The sequence below is a fragment of the Dinoponera quadriceps genome, unplaced genomic scaffold, assembly GCF_001313825.1.
Source record: "Dinoponera quadriceps isolate SergipeBrazil2010 unplaced genomic scaffold, ASM131382v1 scaffold616, whole genome shotgun sequence".
NCBI classification, from domain to species: Eukaryota; Metazoa; Arthropoda; class Insecta; order Hymenoptera; family Formicidae; genus Dinoponera; species Dinoponera quadriceps.
In genome coordinates, this window is record NW_014555184.1 from 1,160,107 (window position 1) to 1,178,587 (window position 18,481).

The 18,481-nt window shown below is 46.9% G+C and overlaps 1 protein-coding gene across 5 annotated transcripts in view; it reads left to right on the plus strand.

Annotated features, from left to right (window-relative positions):
- The window catches only part of LOC106743275 (tyrosine-protein phosphatase Lar), a 350,035-nt gene that overhangs the window by 311,692 nt on the left and 19,862 nt on the right, over positions 1–18,481 (plus strand). For all 5 annotated transcript variants that reach the window (XM_014616950.1, XM_014616953.1, XM_014616951.1 and 2 more), the window contains exons 6-9: positions 3,732–3,914; positions 15,518–15,628; positions 16,453–16,728; positions 17,349–17,633. In XM_014616950.1, the coding sequence (XP_014472436.1) occupies positions 3,732–3,914; positions 15,518–15,628; positions 16,453–16,728; positions 17,349–17,633 (855 nt within the window). The remainder of the gene's footprint in view (positions 1–3,731; positions 3,915–15,517; positions 15,629–16,452; positions 16,729–17,348; positions 17,634–18,481) is intronic.

Consider the following 18,481-nt stretch of genomic DNA (forward strand, 5'->3'; position numbering starts at 1 on the left):
CCCCCCCCCTGGTGTACGCTGCTAATCAAGTCGCAACCAATCGAGTGTCTTGTCGGCGAGAATCCGCAGCGAGAAAACTCCCTCTTGGCGAGTAACGTCGCGATCTTACGATCGCGGCAGGCATAAATGTAACGATGAAAAAAAAGCTCAACACGCGCGAATACGTAGAATACGAGGGAGAAGGAGGGAGTGCCGTAAAGAAAGAAATAATAAAAAGGAAAGCGTTCGTTCCCGGCGATAACTCGTTCACGCGCGGTCCATCTTATTCGCGCTTTTACGCGCGCACATTTGCGTGCATGGCCAAGCAGCGCGGAGTGAGAAATCGCAAATAAAGGAAGGCACCGAGTATGAAAGAACGTCTCGTAGCGGGAGGACGACGGCAGGGGAGGAAGACAAATTCCCGCAAAATCACGACGTCTTCCAAGGGGAAGGCGTCTCTTCTTTTCCTTGCACGGATCGTTCCACGGTCGTACAATAGTCGTCGCGCGACCTCGGACACGAGGAAGGCGCGGATCGCCAGACGGACAATAGCTTTGCCGACGACTTTGTTGTCGTCGCGGTCGACGTCGGGCTTGCTTGTATTGTTTGTCGCCGCCGGTGGAAAAGCGCGCGGAGGAAAGAGGATATAACGGTGAAGTAGGAGGAAGGTGGAAATGGGACGTGCGGAAAGTCTGCAGGCGATTTCTATTGTCGGCCGCTCTCCCAATATAATTGGCGCGCGCCGGATAACTCGGACGATAACGAGGACAAAGAAGCGGCGCCGCGGAAGTAGACAATGGGGGAAGAAGACCCCGAGAGAAAGTCGGTGGAGGCTGTCGAGCATCGGCATCTCCTCCCTCCCTCGCGATAATAACACGCGAATCCCGTTGAGTTTGACAGACTCGCCCGTATAATAGCCCGCGAGTTCCTTAATGTAGCTGCTGACTGCGCCGGCAAATAGCCGGTAAATCGCTCGACCTACTTGCCGCGGTTTTATCGCCGTGCGCACGAGAGATGCGATCCCCCGCGATTGTGCATCTCTCGCGATCTTCCATTAACTCGAGCGTTTCGACGCGATCTACGTCTTGTCGCATCAAAGTGAATGAATGTTAACGAAATGACGAGATTTCCTCTCTCTCTCTCTGTTCACGTGAAAGTTGGAAACGTAATTTATACAAGAGTCGCTAACTCTCTCGATCATTTTCGATGGTAAACTAAAATAATTAGCCGGAACTCGCGCTAAATCATAAAGATGTCGTTACCGAAGTTGGAAAGTTGCCGGCTCCAAGACCCCTGCTTATCGCTGTTTAAAATAAATATCGACTTTGGGAAAAATTCACTTAATGCGTGCAACGGTGTCGTGAAGATGCTTGACAAAGTCAGATTATCGCGTTTGATCGAAAGAAGCCGACGTATCGAGTAATTATTCGACAAAACCCGCGATAACGGGGGTATCAAATGGCTGGATGAAAGACGATGAAGAAGCGAGCGAGGGGAAATCCGATAAATTTTTTTTCACACGGCGTTCACGGCTACCAGCGTTATCAAAGCGACTGAACGCAATTGTGCCAACTTGTGAATGTATCTTGACGCTGGCGGACGACCAATCTTTGCCAAGATCCAACAGGTTCGGGCGCTTTAAAAGTTATTTGCGAACGGGGGCGAGAGTAGATCAGAATACGCAAAAGTACCGCCGACCACTAACTTCGTCCGCGAGTTCCGATTGCTCTTGTAATTGACGAGACTGTGAAAGATGGACTTTCTAAGAGCCGCCCCCCGAGGCGCCGGTGGTAATTGCAGTTTGATCGCGCCCTTACGGCGAACTTTCACCCAGTTCGTGGGCCTTGTAATAAGTCTCGAGTTCGCTTTCCGGTGACTTTAACCTTAGACAGCTAGCTAACGCTCTGTAAAAATTACAGAGCCGCCGCCCTCCTTGCAAACTGCAATTAGAACGTTGTTGCGCCGTCGGCAATTAAGAGATCCTTCGTAAAAGACGCGACTTTAAGCAAATGGCGTAATCTCGTTTCCACCGCTAATGAAAATTACACGAAATTCCAACAGCGAGGCAATTTTCCGCTTCTAACGTATGATCCACGTAGAATTCCACGCGACGCGTCGTCGTTTCTATTTCGTCGGATCCTTCATTTCGCGCGTTTACGTAAAACAAGCTCGGCGAACAATCGCGAGAGCGCTTCTCGAACGAGCAGCCGGTGGGTCGGGAAATTGTTATTAAATCGGCTCGAGTGGATTGTCTTCATTTCTGCCGTATGAGTGCCGTCGAAACAGGACAATCGCGGGAGTTGTTTGGAACTTCGTGTACCGCGTCGGCAACTTAGATTTAACTACGAGTTCACCCAAAGGATTAATGTAGCGTCGTCGTAATTACATGAAGAACGGCAGCGATGTGGGTCGTGTACCTCGAAACAGGTCGAATTAATCTCCCTGCTGCTCGCCCCGAGGCTAAACTTCACGCACGACTCGCGGTGCGTCGTTCCTTTGGCACGCTCAGCTCCTCGATCGCATCGACTCTTTTAATTGGATATCGATCGCGTAACTTATTAAGATCCGCGAATATTCGATGTCACCGACAGAGTGCCGTTTCGCAAACGTCGTACGTTCCAAACATCTCAATTAGCGTCTCGTTGGTTAATAGCGGCGATTACACGTCCTGTCACGAAGACAAAAGAGAAGTCTGCTACGTCGGAGTACAATTGATCGTAACGGAAATCATTCGGCAAAGTCGCGCAATTTCTTGGACTCTTTTGGCAAGTCCTTTCAAGAAACCGTCGCGGTATATTGAATCCTGTGATTCCGCTCCTGATCGCATCTATCCATATCAGCGAACTACCTTCCGAGGGACGGAAGATCTGTTTTCCGCAGTGGGAAATGGGAACAGCGCGGCCGGCCAGTGGCTTTTCCTAACTTTCGATCCCGCGAGACCGGTCGGATACCTGTCTACGAGACCCATCCCGGTCTAGCTGCGACATCCAATGTATAATTGACAAGCCACGAAGTTTGCCCCGCCATCGATGCAAAAGACCTGTACGTGTCAGATATTTTGACGTTTTCCGTAAACGTGATATTCCCGGCCGATCTTTGTTTCTCTCTCTCTTCTCTTTTATCCAACTATATCCACGTATACTTCCTATGTGTATAATTTGTTTGAATATTCTACCGTTTAAAAAGGTGGCAGGCGGAGAAGAGCCGGGAATAAAGTTTTTTGATTGATCATCCTCGCGCACAAAATATGCTTGCAAATATGAAAGTTTAAGTATTACTGAACTCGCGCGCTCCTCTCTTTCGCCCTCTCCACCCTTAAAATACTCGAAATTTCGCCTTGTTCACGGTGAAAAATTAAAGTGATTAAAACAATTTTGCAAATACACGTCTTAAGAGGAACTTCGTGTAATAATATGCTAAGCCTTCTGACGGAAAGTACGAAACTTTCGGATTACGGGGGTCCCTTTCTATGCGTTCTTGTTAAAATACGGGTTATCTTACTTGAAATATACCGCGTCTATTTATTTTATATTTCGCTATCGTTTACTTTACCGCGGGTTGAGCCGACGCTTCGATGTATTATTACAACTATTATATGTTCGTGAATTTTCTCAAAAGCTGCATAAGCTTCCTCCCTCTAGCTACGTAACGTCATCAGCCGCGCTATTGCCGCCGGTATAATACGCCGGTTACTTGTGCGGACTTTTAAACGCCGTTCCGACAACTAAAGAGGGGTCCCTTTGTGATTACAGTGGAGAATTTACCGACGGGTTTCCCGATGATCACTCAGGCGCCCACGACGAAGGTGGTCGAAATGGGTCACAACGCGGTCCTCCTTTGCACGGCGGTCGGATCACCGGTACCCATCATCTCTTGGGTGCGAGATATGCTGCCTATCGATACGTCGAATCCACGATACACGGTCATGGATACCGGTAAGTAACGCCGCCTGTCAATCAATACGACGAAGGGGTCGTTCGAAATTCAGCCTCAAGACGCGAGAGAGTACGACGGTTAAGTCACGCTTGATTCGCGAGAAACGAAAAGTAGGTCGATAAGAGCCGGGAAAGGAGCCGAGAGAGAAATGGGCTACGTGAACGATCGAACGATGACAAAAGCTATGAAAGATAGAAAGATTAAGGGTGTTTGGCGGGTACACAGGTAGGTAACAATGGGGCGCCCGACCGGTGGCGCATGTCATATCTCGTTGAGTGCCCGGGTGCGTAAGTCACTGTCAACCCGCGGCGGCGTTGATCGAGTGGTCACGCGATACGCGAACATCCAGCACATCCATCTCGTTTGCCGAGAGCACACCTGGCCCCGTTCGCGAAGCACACTTCGTGCCCGACCATACGCTCGTAAAGTGTGCTCTCGCATCATCGGCCGCGGTCTTCCGACGACGACGAAACTTTCACCATATTCCGCGCGAGTTCGATCGCCGCCATTTCACAGCGATATGATATTCGAGGAATACATAACACCACCGCTTTATTATTTACGCTGCATTTCCGTTGTTTGGAATTGAGGAAGAGCCGACCGCTGTGACTACTGTCGCGTCACTTCGAAGATCCGCGGACGGACGATAATCTGCGATCTCGCCGATGTGACGATGTTAAAGATCTCTTTGTTAAACATAACCGCGCGCGTGCCGACGTACGTCCATTAACGTCCGGATAAGAAATCTAATCCATCCATTTATTGTGTTTATTAATTCAGAAATGGCGCACACACAAAAGTCCCCGATGGAACTCAATTTTTTCATAAATTATGAAAAGTCGGAAACAGTACGATGAATTTTTTTTTTCTGAAAATTGAAAGTATTTATGTTGTACATAGTTTATCGGGCATTAAACTTTCTTTTACAATTAAAGAATGTATTCAAGCCACTTGATTTGAATTTTGTCTTTTCTCTAGCTAAATATACCGCGCACAAAAGATTCGCAAACATTTTTTCATACCTTGACGTGATATCGAAATTTTCTTTCTCAAGATGAAACTTTATGTTTTTAATTTGAACGATAAAATATGTATCTTAATTCTTTTTCACGAGAAAAGACAACTGTTGTGTGCGTTTCATTTACCGAGTCCGGCAATAGACTGCCCGTTAAAGTGAGGAGACCTGATTACCGTCAACTTTCAAGTATGCCTAATCGCGATTAAAAGATCGTTAATAGAGACACGGTATTACATTCTACAAGTCGGTTATCGGAACTCGGTATAAGATCTTACATTCGGTAATATCTTCACTGAACGTTGTGGAAAGTTCGGTAAATCGCGTGACAACATTTCTTTCGTATCATAAGAAAGAAGACTTAATTCGTTAATGTAAACATCCGAAAAAAATGTGTGTTCTGCAATCAATGTCTGAATGCTAATGTGAAATAATACGGACACCTGGAAACGGTGACATAATCTTTTTATTGATATATCAATCGCGATATGTTTTCGGTAATGGGGTCTTTTACCCTACAGTTCTCTTTCGTTCTGCGGTTCGTGACCGACCGCAGATAGATATGACTACTGTCGGTTTTACAACACAGATGTACTACTTTCACGATATCTGTATGTGTACAAGCAATGTGCGCAAAACGCGTAAGACTAATATTGCGCTGTTCCATGGCGATCGAGAAGACTGTAACACTGAGCGTTCGAAAATCCGATTATCATTATTCGTATTTCCGTATTGAAAATTCTCCGCCTCTAAATTATCTCTTTTCCCACACATTTTCCATCCGTGAAAGCATTAAATACACGCGCGCGCGAACGTAATTAAGTAGGGAGAATGTGAAACTATAGAGCGCACGCATTATTGCTAAACGAAAGCTGCGGGGAGAAGACTTGCAAAATGTATTAATAATACTCCCCGAGAGAAAGAGGGAAGAAACCGGTGGTACGATAAAAGAGTGAGAGAGAAGAAAGGAATAATTTTGCGGTACGGCGTTTCGTTAAAGCCCGATGTATCCCGTTATCATTACATTCGCCGCTTAATACGTACGTACGAATATATAACGTTTTTATCGCTACGGCGGTATCATTATCGAGCGGCACGTCACGTAATACCGGCGCGCACTTCCCCCCTATCTTTACGGTGCCCGTTTGCCGCGACGTGAAAAGTGTACATTAGATGCGGCGAAGCCGCCGCTCTGTATATGCAACGCGTGCCTCGCACACTCGCATGCGTGTACACGCGACCGCGTGCGTGTGGCCGCCATGTATTATGGATACTCGCGCATCGGTATGCATCGGGGCCGCGCGAGCGGCCGTGTGTACGTCGCGACCTGGCAATCTTGCTAGAAATTGCCGTAAAGAAACGTGGAGGAAACGAGACGAGCGGAAACCCCATCCGAAGCACGCGTGCTCTTCGCCGCTCGTCAAACCGTCGATTCGAAAACGGATAATCGCGGAATGATCGGGAACTCGAGAATTCGCGAACCCGACCGAACCGCCCGGTTATTTTCCACGATCGATAGCCGCGATAATGAAGTATGCCGGGCGTTTATGTAAATTCGTTCGGCGGTACCGTTACGCCGGCTATTATTATTGTAATTAGATGGGAGGAATAACGGCGTGTATTTTTAGTTGCTCCGCTACCAGCGAAGATTTGCCTATTACCGTCGTACTTGCGATACGAAACCCTCCCGCGCTCTTAATGCGCTAGTTACAGCAGTGATGGTAAATTTACTTTGAATCCCTCCCCTCGAGAGTCATTAACAGTTACAATTACTGTTTGCATCCGCAATGTTACGAATATATTCGAGGAGGAACAAATCATAATTACGCGCGGTGCAGAGTAAATTGGTAAAATTCGTGTATAAAGAACATCGCGGCAATTCGCTCGGTCAGACTACGATACAATAATTCGGCATCCGAAAGCCGCGCGACTTTTTATCGAATGGTGGTGCTATTATGGTCGAGTTAAGTGCAATTTAACGGAGAGGGGTTGATAACCTCTGCCTGGCGTGAGAGCCGAGCCCCGGAGTCACATCAGTCACTCGCTCGCACCCTTAACGTTATTCGCGTGTCTTCGCGACGCCCTTCCTCCGTGTGATAGCGTCCCAGTCGATAGCGCGCGGCGTGCGCACGTCCCATAAAATATACGGCTTAATGTATCGCAAAAAGTACATCAGGAGCCGATGTACTTTCTGCGTATAGCGCGCCAAGTTCCGCGCTAGGGAAATGGATGGACGAGAAATAAGGAGGAAGGAACGGAAAGAAAAGGAGGCGAACCGAGGGTGACGAGAAGGGAGACTGACGCCGTGCGGAACGAGAGTTTTCATAAATTCCATCCCACGCTGACAAGCATTTTTCTCGTAAATCTTACCTGTCTTCGAACTCGTTAAGCGAGAGCTCGCTCGAAAATTGCGCGCGCTCGCCACGCGTCTCGTATCGCGCCCGAAACTGTTAACACATTGCGGGACGCCGCGATAGATTGCCGCGTTCGAGCGTTTTCGACTGATGATGCATTCTTGACAGCGTTTTCCATCGTTCCCGATGTTTTATCTCGAAACAAGCACGGACGCCGCCAAATATCATAGGGCGACGCCAAAAATAACATACTACACGACGAAACGGTCGATGCACTCGATGCATCGTGTTTGCCCGAAATAAAATACAAAACTCCCCGATATACGCAATCCATTTTGAAAGTCTATTTTGTACCCTGAAAAAAGAACATAGGAAGCGCTATTATTATTGAAACAAAATATATTTTGCATCAGGCGCATGTTGTACGGGAAGATTTTGAGCAACACGTTTTCAATGTATTTGCATATTATAAACTTATTATATATTCACGTGAATCTCTTTATCGACAAATTGTTTTCCCAAATGCCATATCGAAATGTCAGAGATTCAATAGCTCCCGCCATCGCGCTTCTTTTCATTCAAAGAGGGGAAGAGGGTTATTCGGAGCGAAACTTTATATTATGCAAAAATATTCCTTACGCGATTATTTTAGTACGATTACTCAAGGTAATTTGATCGATTGACGCAGATCAGTTATTAATCGCTTGGAAATAGCGGTCTCTTCGATCATCACGACAATCAAAGATTTTCCAAATTTATACGGCTTTCACGAACGTATGTCAACATTTCGTTGGCCGCGCTCGTCAATTCCGTGCAGTGATTGCGCAAAGTGGCGAATTCAATCGCTCTGCAAATTTCTGCCGACGAAAGGACGCGCAATCTGACGTGCGCAAAGTGACGGAGAATATAAGAGGGGGGAGGGGGGGGCGATAGACGTTTTTCTCGGGGGGTTCATCCGCTTTCGCAACAGTTAAATATAGAATTATGCGAAAATTGCGCGTGCATACGTATTATTCAAATCTCGCAGATTAAATTTGCCAGGCGCTTCGCTCGCGTTGTCGGCGGGAATTAAGCCAGTGTTAAAATTTTAACTCGCCACGCGCACTCTCTGGCCGAGCCAGCGCGCTCGCTCGGCCACTCGCCCATATATATATATACCATTGTTTGCGTTAATTCACGAGAATAGCTACATCCGCGATGTACATTAACGATATCAAAGCGTCCCAGCTCGTTATAGAATACCACGCTCGTATTTTCGCCGCGCGCGCACGATTAAATTCCGCGGGGTCTTTCGCGCTTCTCGTGTTAACACGTCCACCGTCGACGTAAGAATCGTAAGAACGCGACGATATCTCCTGAAGCACGGAGAGTGCGCGTTAAATTATGCGTAACGATGAACCTCTCTTCTCCGTGTAATAAACGAACCGACGGTGTATCAAGTCCTGTTGGCTTCTCCTCTCACGCGAAAATTGTCTCTCGCGCATCGCTCTTCAAATATATTTCGCGACACTGAGCGAAGACTTCCTCTCTTTTTCCGTTGAGGGGGGGGGGGGGGGTNGGGGGGGTTAAAACCGTGATGAAAATCGATGTCGGTCTATTAGCTTACAGGGGCGCTACGCTACGCGCCAGTAAAGAATAGCGGCACAAGCGGCGCCGGATTACAGGACTTGATGAAGAGTCAAGAATCTCACGAGGATGGCAGGGAGGGCGTCGATGCCCCGAGCACACGAATGACTGAGCGCCGATAACTCGTTCTCGGAGAACTCCAGCCTAACGCGCGATTACGCGAGGGCAAATTTAATTAGATACGCGCGCGTATAAGTTAAAGCAGTTTAACGTTTCATTTAACCTTCAGCAGCGTCGGCTAAAAGGCTTGGCGCGCGACTCTCGAGGAAATTCTCTCGCCGGCGACGTAGGAGAGAGCGCAAAACTTAACACAGCGAATCGTTAAATTATATTTTGCAGTCCTCGCTCGTAAAGCCGCGAACGACTCTGCGGGAGTAAAAGCGGAGACGTCGGTTAGCGCTTCGTCAACACTCGTAAAATTCCCCGCGTTAAAGCCCCCGGTAGCTTGATGAGCGAGCGCCGAACTTCGGAACAAGCGGCGTAATACAGTGGTGTGACTAAACGGACCGACCCCGCGACGGGTGGTCCTCGGAGTGACCCCGGGAGAAGGGGAAGGAAGAGAGAGATAAGAGGAAAAATGTGGAAAGAGCGCGCGATCGCGACGTTTCAGATAAAAGACCCTTCCTACTTACTTTGCGAATAGTCGCCTAAACGCTACAGCGATTCAACCAGCTCCACTTAATGTCCGCGCCATTCTTATCGCTTTACTCGTGAGCTTTTTGTGAGATTTTCGACGAATTTTTACCACTTTTTATTCTCTCACAATAAGTTGGACAATATTTAAAGGTAAATAAAATATATCGCCGAACATATGAAGAAATGCAACGTTTCGCAAGCGTGTTCGACCAATCTTGTTATCCCCGAGAGTTAAGTAATACGTCGCGAATTTTATTCCTCTCATTCGCGCAACCACTTTTATCACGATATTTCACGACTCCGACATTTAATAGGAAACTCTGTGATCTTCTTACCATCCGCGCGCGGGTTAATTGGGTTCTCCTCATGTAGCTCTACAGTCGCGTCGCAATTGTCTCGTGCCACAATCGACTCGAAATCCCTTCATATCACGGTTCATTACCTTTGATATCGTAACGACGGTTAATGCGTTGAACCGGCTGACGAGACTCGCGCCGCGACCACGTGAATTACTCGAGGTGGCCGCGACGACGAAAGGGAAGCGAAACGAGCATCGTGGCTTAACACCTATACTGAAATTCCGCGCCGTTTCTCTCGACCGTTCACCTCTTTTCGATCCTAGTGAGAGGGCGCGTCCTCCACCTTTTCCACCGCTCCCCGGGGGAAGTTCCCCCGGGACCATTAGACCACCCTTTACCCACGGGGTTGACTTATGACGCCGGCTACGCGGAGGGAGCTTGAGTGAGTTACTCTCCTTTCGCGGCGCGAGGAAGGAGGATAAAGGAAAAAAGAGCCGCGTTACCCGATATACCTCGGAGGCACGGATCCTCTTCGCTGTTTTCGCTGTGTATAAAGGCGTTCGCGACGGGCAGGGAGGGGCAAGAGCGTTCGTTATCTCGAACGACGCTTCGTCAAAAGCACAGCCCTCTTTCGCAGCGAGGGAATTATTCGACGTTCCGATCGCGAGAACAAAGTTGGAACGTCGCCAAGAAATCGACAGGAGCGCGTGCACCGCGCCTTTCCGCTTTAATTAATCCGAATGAGAACGGCCCTAATAACTCTAAATAGCTAGCGCAAACCGTTGTCACGGAGGTATATATCCGTCCGACGGTCGTCCGTTTCGAACGACCCGCATAATATCGCCGATTGTCCTTACATTAGCGCGACGCGTCTGTACCTTTGATTCGAATATGCGTTCGAGCCATGCTCTCGGCATATTCGAGAATCAAGTTCTCGAAACCAGTATTGACGCACTCGACAAGACGCTAATTGCTATTTAACTGAGCTAGTTTATTAACCCTTTGAGTACTGAATTATTTGAAGATTTTTATGCCCATGGGACGGATTTAATTTGTCGCTATATGGATTAATATGTAAAAGTAATACATTTTATGCCCAAGTAAGCAGATGACGAGTCGTCTCACTCGTCAAATGTACCGAAAGGGTTAAGCTAAGAAACTCAGATTAGAGGAAAGATCGTCGGTTCTTCTTCTCTTCCCATACGGAGTAAATCATTATCGAAAAATTGTCCAAATGCACGGATGATCGGCTACTTCAGCTCTCTTTGAAATGTACACGGAAAAAAAAGAATTAGCTCCCACAGCTAAAAATTGAGTCCGAAAGCTAAATTACACTTATATTATACGGATAGCTAGTTTTTAGATGCGGGAGCTAATTCTATTTTCCGTATACGCTTATAAGTATAATATTACTACAAACCTTTTAACCTCTTACAACGATAACAAAATGTTCCTATCAGATTTCTGCGGAAAATTTGCTGTTTTCTCCGTTATATCCTGGCTTGCCGAAAATTTTTGTTTTCATTTTTATTCGACAAATAAATACGACAAACTTTGTATCGATTACGAAAAGATAATTTTCATATCCTTTTCTGCCGAATGTTTGACTGGACGGAAGAGAGAACTTGCCAAGATCCTTGTTTCGCTCTGAAATGAAGTCAGTAACGACGGAAAACTACAAGTAGAAACTAACGTAATCGAAAAGAAACTTGATGTTCAATACACAAGTCGGAATTAAAAAGTGTCGCGGCAACGTTTTGCCGCGCCAACGTCGACGTGCGCGACGAACGCATGGACACACAGCACACTTCGGAATGCTTTCAGTGTAAACATATTTCCTATTTGTATTCTATCCGGATGGAATCCTGTATTCACCGAGCCGTGCGCGCGAATTCATCCCCGCTTCATCCTTCGATTCCACCCCCGCGACAAAGCATGCTATCCGAACAAGAGCGAGATGACGGCTTGTGTGTACATGCGTGCACGCGTTGCCTTTGCTCTCGTAATATTAAATATAAGGGAAGATATTTCAATATTGGTCGGCAAACACACAAATAGCGGCTCGGCCGTATACAGTTGCGTCCCGTGCCGCCGCATATCCCCGATATGATCTTGCGCGGAGAGAAGAGGAGCACGGAGAAAAATGCGCGCCTACTGACGGGCGAAACGTGTCGCCCGAAGCCACGGAGCTTTCGCAAGGAACGCGATTTTCCCCAACGCGTAGGAAAATTCGACGACACTTTCCGTAACAGCGGGACGTAACGCGTCCGTCGATCGCCAAGTTTCGTCCGAATTGTGTGTACTTGCTACGAAAACAATTCGAGTACATTTATACGTCGTACTACTCGATTTATTCGTTTTTACGATCGCAACCGCCGCGCGACACAATATTTCGCGTATGACAGAGACTGAAAAATGGAACTTTTCAGTTTTGCCGCGAAACGTAATTATTCAGATGCAAATAGAAGGGTCGCGCGTCGCTGGACAAAAATGTTGGATCGTTAAGGGCTATTTATACAGTACCCCTCCAGATTCGACCAAAGGGCCGAAAATTACAAGCGATCTATCGGTCGGCCGATTTAACGCCTGATAGCTCGCTTTATAAATCTCAGCCGTTTAACCGTCAATAACAGATTCCTCGACGAGTTTGAAGCTGATTTTTCCTCGGAAAAAATTCGCTGTTGTGTTAGGTATCAAAGTTCACGAGCGTCGTTAATTGTCATATGCCGGCGATATTGATCGGGTTAGTAGAGAGAGAGAGAGAGAGAGAAAGAGAAAGGACGATGGTATTCACCTATTATTTTTATTCAGCCGTGTACGGATATAAAAACAAAATGCACGAGCAACAACTATTTAATAAAAACACGACATTATACCGAGCCACGATCGCAAATAAAACATGGAAATAGAAGCAGTTTTCGTAATTTTGTATACGGGACGCACGATATTAAAAATTGCACTCGAATCGATGCGAGCTATCTCTTTTGTGTCCCTTGTGCATCGTAAAACAAGAACCGAACTTTAGACATTTACGCATGTATATTGCATCGATCTTGTAGATAAAAGAGCAACGCGAGAAATTCCCAGAGATATCCGATGCTTGCGCTTTAACGAGATATATGAGCTGTTATTTTTTAAAAAGACGCGAGGTAAATTTTTTTATAAAATCACCATTTGCGCGAGGTATAATTACGAACGGACGCGCGATTTTGCATTTTTGTCATAACGATGCTCTTGACTTATCCTATTTTCCGAGGCGTGAAAAGTTGAACGTACGCTTCCGAGAAACAATGACCTTTCTTGCGCTAATAGATTTTACAGCGGGGAGATATCTATCTGCCAGTTACCTAAAACATTCCTGGCGACTCCCCTCCGCCGATCGATGCCGTAAACTGGGATTATGAAAAGTTAAAGAGGACGTTAAGCGTCAGTGCACCTTTTAACGCAATTGTACCCGATGCGAATGTATATCGCGCCGTATCGCAGGAGGGGTGGCTCGCGTGCCTTGATTATATAAAATTTATCAAGAACACACACGGAGAGACGCGTTATCATCGTCGTGCGTTGTGTCTCACGTTCGAGATCTAATTGTTTATCACCACCGGTAACGTGTCCTTCACAGCCTCTATGAATATTTTAAGCGGCTATTACATCCGTAGAAATGTTATCGTTAAATCAATGGTAATTCGCGCGTTCTCCTGTTAATTCTATATCGTTCTTTACCTCGCACGTACGCAATAAAGCGAAAAGTCACGACACGGCCAGCCAGTGGGATATTAAAATGGGTTTTAATGAAACCCGTAAGGTGAAGAGAGAGAGAGAGAGAGAGACGTTATTTTTAACAGTGATAAGTTTGCGTCGAAAGACTTCCGCGTCATCAACTCGGCACGATCTGTCGACCTTATCGGCAATTACCATATATGTCGCAACGTACATTGACTACACGCTAATTCATTTGTGTCCACAGTTCGATGGCAGCTTAAAATATAATATCGTTTGAAAGAATGCAGCGGCAGAGCACGACACATCACGAATCAAAAGTGACAGTCTAAATGTCTTGATACATTCTCAACGTGTCCGCCGGTCAGAGTTTACATAAAGGGGCGTTTCCGCCGGATGAATAAGCGCTTTTCACGTGTTACTCCCATCCTCTCTTCGCCGGGCGTAACATTTTTCGCGGCGGCGCGCTAACAATGCACACGTGACTCCGGGATAACAATATGACTAGGCGCGTTGCTTGCCTCGCCGGTCGGCTTACGAGAAATTGTAGATGAAGCACGATTACGTATTCCGATCGTACGCGATATCAGTTCGCCTCGCTTCTCGCCTGTGATGAAGTATTTTCCACCCTCGACCCTTACTCTTTCACCCGCTTCTTCCCCGCCTACCCACAGCCGAGTCTATACGAGCTCTTTCCTTGCCGAGGCTGTGTCGAGGGAAATTGTGAAAATTTAGCGTCGAGTTGAAACGCACGATTCTAAGATCCAGAGCTGCTAATTGCGTTACGTATGATGCGAGAACTCGGCTGGGTAACGAATTCCAAAATCGGCATTAAATTCGTTGGTCCGCGAAATTAACAAGCACGCTGCGGCTGGTTGCGCGCACCAATAATTGCGAGTTCCGTTTTACTCCGGGCCATAATATCAAAACGAAACCCTTTATCAGAGAGGGGGGGGGGGGGAGAACGTGAGAGGACGCGTGTGTTTCGTTCGTTCGCAAGGGAAACAACGCGGCGGTTCGTGTATTCGCGGTATTTGTCTTTCGGGGAAAAAATATTCGTAGCGCCGCGAGTTTCGAAGTAAAAACCCTCTCGGCCGTGTTTGTCGCGTTCCGTTTCGATGCATCCTATTCCGACGATACACACGACCCACCGAAGGGGAGGCACTCTGTATTATTTTCGATACGCGCCCCCCGCGTTATTTCCATTATTCGGTGCCGGCTCGCGATCATTCCCTAATTACAACCGTCACCTCGATAAAACCTTCGAAGGGTCGAACGATCGACCTCTAAACCCCCCCCCCCCCCCGGAATTCCTGGCTTCGCCGGTGTTTACTTTGCGAATGAGCAGGGCGGTACCGTTCGTGAGTGGAGGAGGTCGTGGGGACTTGAATTATACAGAGCAGTGACGTCGGCGAAGATAATCACACGCCTCGCAACGGCCAGTTCATCATCGCGGTATCGCGCTCTAAGGGGGTTGATGCATCGCGGTGGTCCCCGCACGAACCGGATGGAAAGCGAAATGTACAGAACGGGGGAAGGAGGGCGACACGGGGTGGTCGCCCTTCTTCGACCCCTTCGCGGTAGGAACTCTATTAGCGGTGGAAAAAATGAAGTAAAAGGCGGAAAATACATCTACTTAAACGAGGAGACTATCGTGCATTCGTTTTTATATGTTTGATAAACACTGACTCGACGTTTTTTTAGACATCTAACGAAGTTTTTCTTTTCAACTCGCTCAAATCAATTGCTTTTTAGTTAGCTTTCAAGTTAGGCTTTAATAAATAAAAAAACGTCAAATCTTTCGAAATTCTAGTTTTACATTGACCCTGCAAATTCCATCGAATTTGAAGGATCAATGGTGAATCTCGATACACGCAAGCTATTATCCTACCTTGATGTTACATATTCGATTATATCAGTACTATATCCGCGTGTGATCCTTATGGTTTCAGGTGCCTTGCAGATTACCGAATCCGACGTAACCGATCAAGGAAAGTATGAATGCGTCGCTAATAACACCGTGGGCACGGAGTACTCCAAGTCGATTACGTTATACGTTAAACGTAGGTATTTTAATCATTATAGATACACTCGCGGCATACGACAATTGTTTCAATAACAATGAAAATGTTGTATCTTATAAGACATGATTTCAAGAAAAGAAAGAAATAAATAAAGGAAGAAAGAAGAAGAAATAGGACGTCCCAAGAAAAGTTAGAGGCTTTTGAAACGCCGCAAAAGGACAACGTGTTTGTAGAATGAAATAACGAATGCGGCGCAAATTCGTCGCGCAGTCACGTCAATGCCATAAACGTGGACGTTTTCCCGCTCGTAATTAAAATTAATGTAATGCAATTAGGAGGTAATTAAACTAAACGGGCGGCACAAAGGACTCACGTCGCGCACGTTACGCCGAGTCTTCTTGCGTTCTCGCGGCAAGATCTCGAATCTCGACTGTTCGCATTTACGGCTTAATCGCCGTGACGGCGATTTGTAAAATCCGCCTTGAAACGATCGCGCCGAGTTTTCACGCGGCACAGTTAATTTGCGATCGAAAAACGTAATTATTCTCCAATTGGGCGCGTCATTATTTGCATTTCGATTTAATGTCAGTCGTAAATAAACAAACGCGGGCTCAATCATAACGTGATGTAACTCGCGCTCACTGCGAACAATATATCGTACGAGAGATTTATATGTCAAGGTGCGACAAAATTACCTTTTGATTCATGTTTAAATTAGGACCCATTTTCTCGAAGAAAACGTAAACTATTAAAAGGATACCGAAAGAGAGCAATCTCTCGTGAAAATTCATCTCGTCGCCGATTTGACTCTAAGTACACATGTCGACGTGTCAAATACGATCAAACACGGTGAAATTCTTCAGAACGCCGTGTTTCACCGACCTTCTCGATTCCTCCACCGCCGCTAAGCGAGGTGATGCTTGGCGCATCGCTGAATCTTACTTGCGTCGCGGTGGGCGCGCCGATGCCCTTCGTCAAGTGGAGAAAAGACCCCGCGACCGATCTAACACCGGACGACAACCTGCCGGTCGGCAAAAACGTCCTGACGCTGACCGACATCCAAGAGTCGGCGAATTACACGTGCACAGCCGCCAGCGATCTCGGCATAATCGACGCTACCACGATGGTGAAGGTTCAATGTTCGTATCTGATTTCTTCGCAGATAGATCCCACCCCGCTTCTTTATGATTTTGCGTTTCCGCTTACGTTATCACGTGATGCGCGCCAATTAATTGCACGTTGCATTCGTTATGCTTTCACTGAAAAGCTAATCGCTTATATAGTAGTAACACCAAGTGTACCACTATGCGGCGACATTGGCAGTCGTAAAGCGATCGTTAGAGATGCTTCCAAATTGGATCTGCCGCACGAGAGCACACTCATCATCGAGAAAAAAGATATCCGTAATATTGGCAATAAGAGAAGCAGCGCTAAAAATGTTCTCGCGAAGCGCCTGATGGAGCATCGCGTTTCCTATTTCCTGACTGACCATCCGAAGGGGGGAGGTCGAAACAGATTGCTCTCGTGTGACACTATGTTCGACATTACATCGACACTAAGACGCATATCAATTTAACGCTTGTCGATGAGTTATCGAAAACATTTCTTCGAGTGTCACCACAATTCTGGCTCTGGAAGGCTCGGGAAAATGATCTCGTCAGACGACGAGATATTTCGAAAAATCGTCAGGCGCGCGGATGTAGACTATCGATGGAAACGTTAGCTGCTGAAGTAAAGCCATATTAATCACCCCTCGCAGCTCTTCCCGGGCCGCCGGAGAACGTTCAAGTGTCGGACATCACGGCGACGTCGGTGAAGCTGAGCTGGTCGTACAAAGGACCGGATGAGCTGCAGTACTACGTAATTCAGCATAAACCGAAGCACGTGAACCAGGCATTCGCCGAGATATCCGGTATCACGACGATGTATTACCATGTTAGGAGTCTCAGCCCGTACACGGAGTACGAGCTCTATGTGATAGCCGTGAACAGCATCGGGCGTGGTCCCCCAAGTGCCCCGGTGATAGTCACCACTGGTGAAACAAGTCAGTACCATGCAATTTTCTATCGCTCTAATCGTTCGCACACTTCCGTCATCACTCTGGAGAACGATCATTTTCGAAGCTTGCGCATCTCAATTTTCGTAGCGCGTGCGAATTCTCGGATCATCCCGCACGTACATTGAGATGCAACCGCCGAATGAAAAGCCGCATGAGGGAAAATGTCGTTTCTACGGAGAGATGATTTGATCGATGTACCACCTCTCTCGCTAGTTTCGTCGTCTCTTACTCATCGTATAATTAAACTCAACCTACTCTAATGACATCTGTCGAATCAATCATTCATGACGGTACCTTCACGCACACTGTAACGGACGCGTCTGTGTGTGTCACGATCTACGATAAAGCAATCCCATTCACGAATAACTCACGTTCCATAACACGCGGTAAGTTTGTCGGTTAATAACGCGATCCGATAATCTTTTTTCCGTGCGTGCAATCCACGGTTACGTTCGCGCGATAGACCGAAAAGGAGTGGAGGAACGGCACTACTCCGACATGAGCGTGATTTTTGCACGTAGATAGGTTTTTTGTACACCGTCGTAAAAAGAGGAGCGAGTTTTTACGCACATTTTTTGAGGGAAATTCTGTACTTTTTTCCATGCTGTCCGTCGCGGACGCACGATTTGATCCATGTAAGTGACAAGAAAATTTTTTCACCTATCACACCAACCCCCTCTGCTCTTTGTTGCACCAATGTGTTATAGTGTTTTTTGCGGGGCCGTTCCAGCGCGTCGCGCTTCGACGTCTCGTGTCATTGTGTATTTTTTCGCCTCTATATTCCCAGCCTCTCTCTCTCTCTCTCTCTCTCTCTCTCTCTCTCTCTCTCTCTC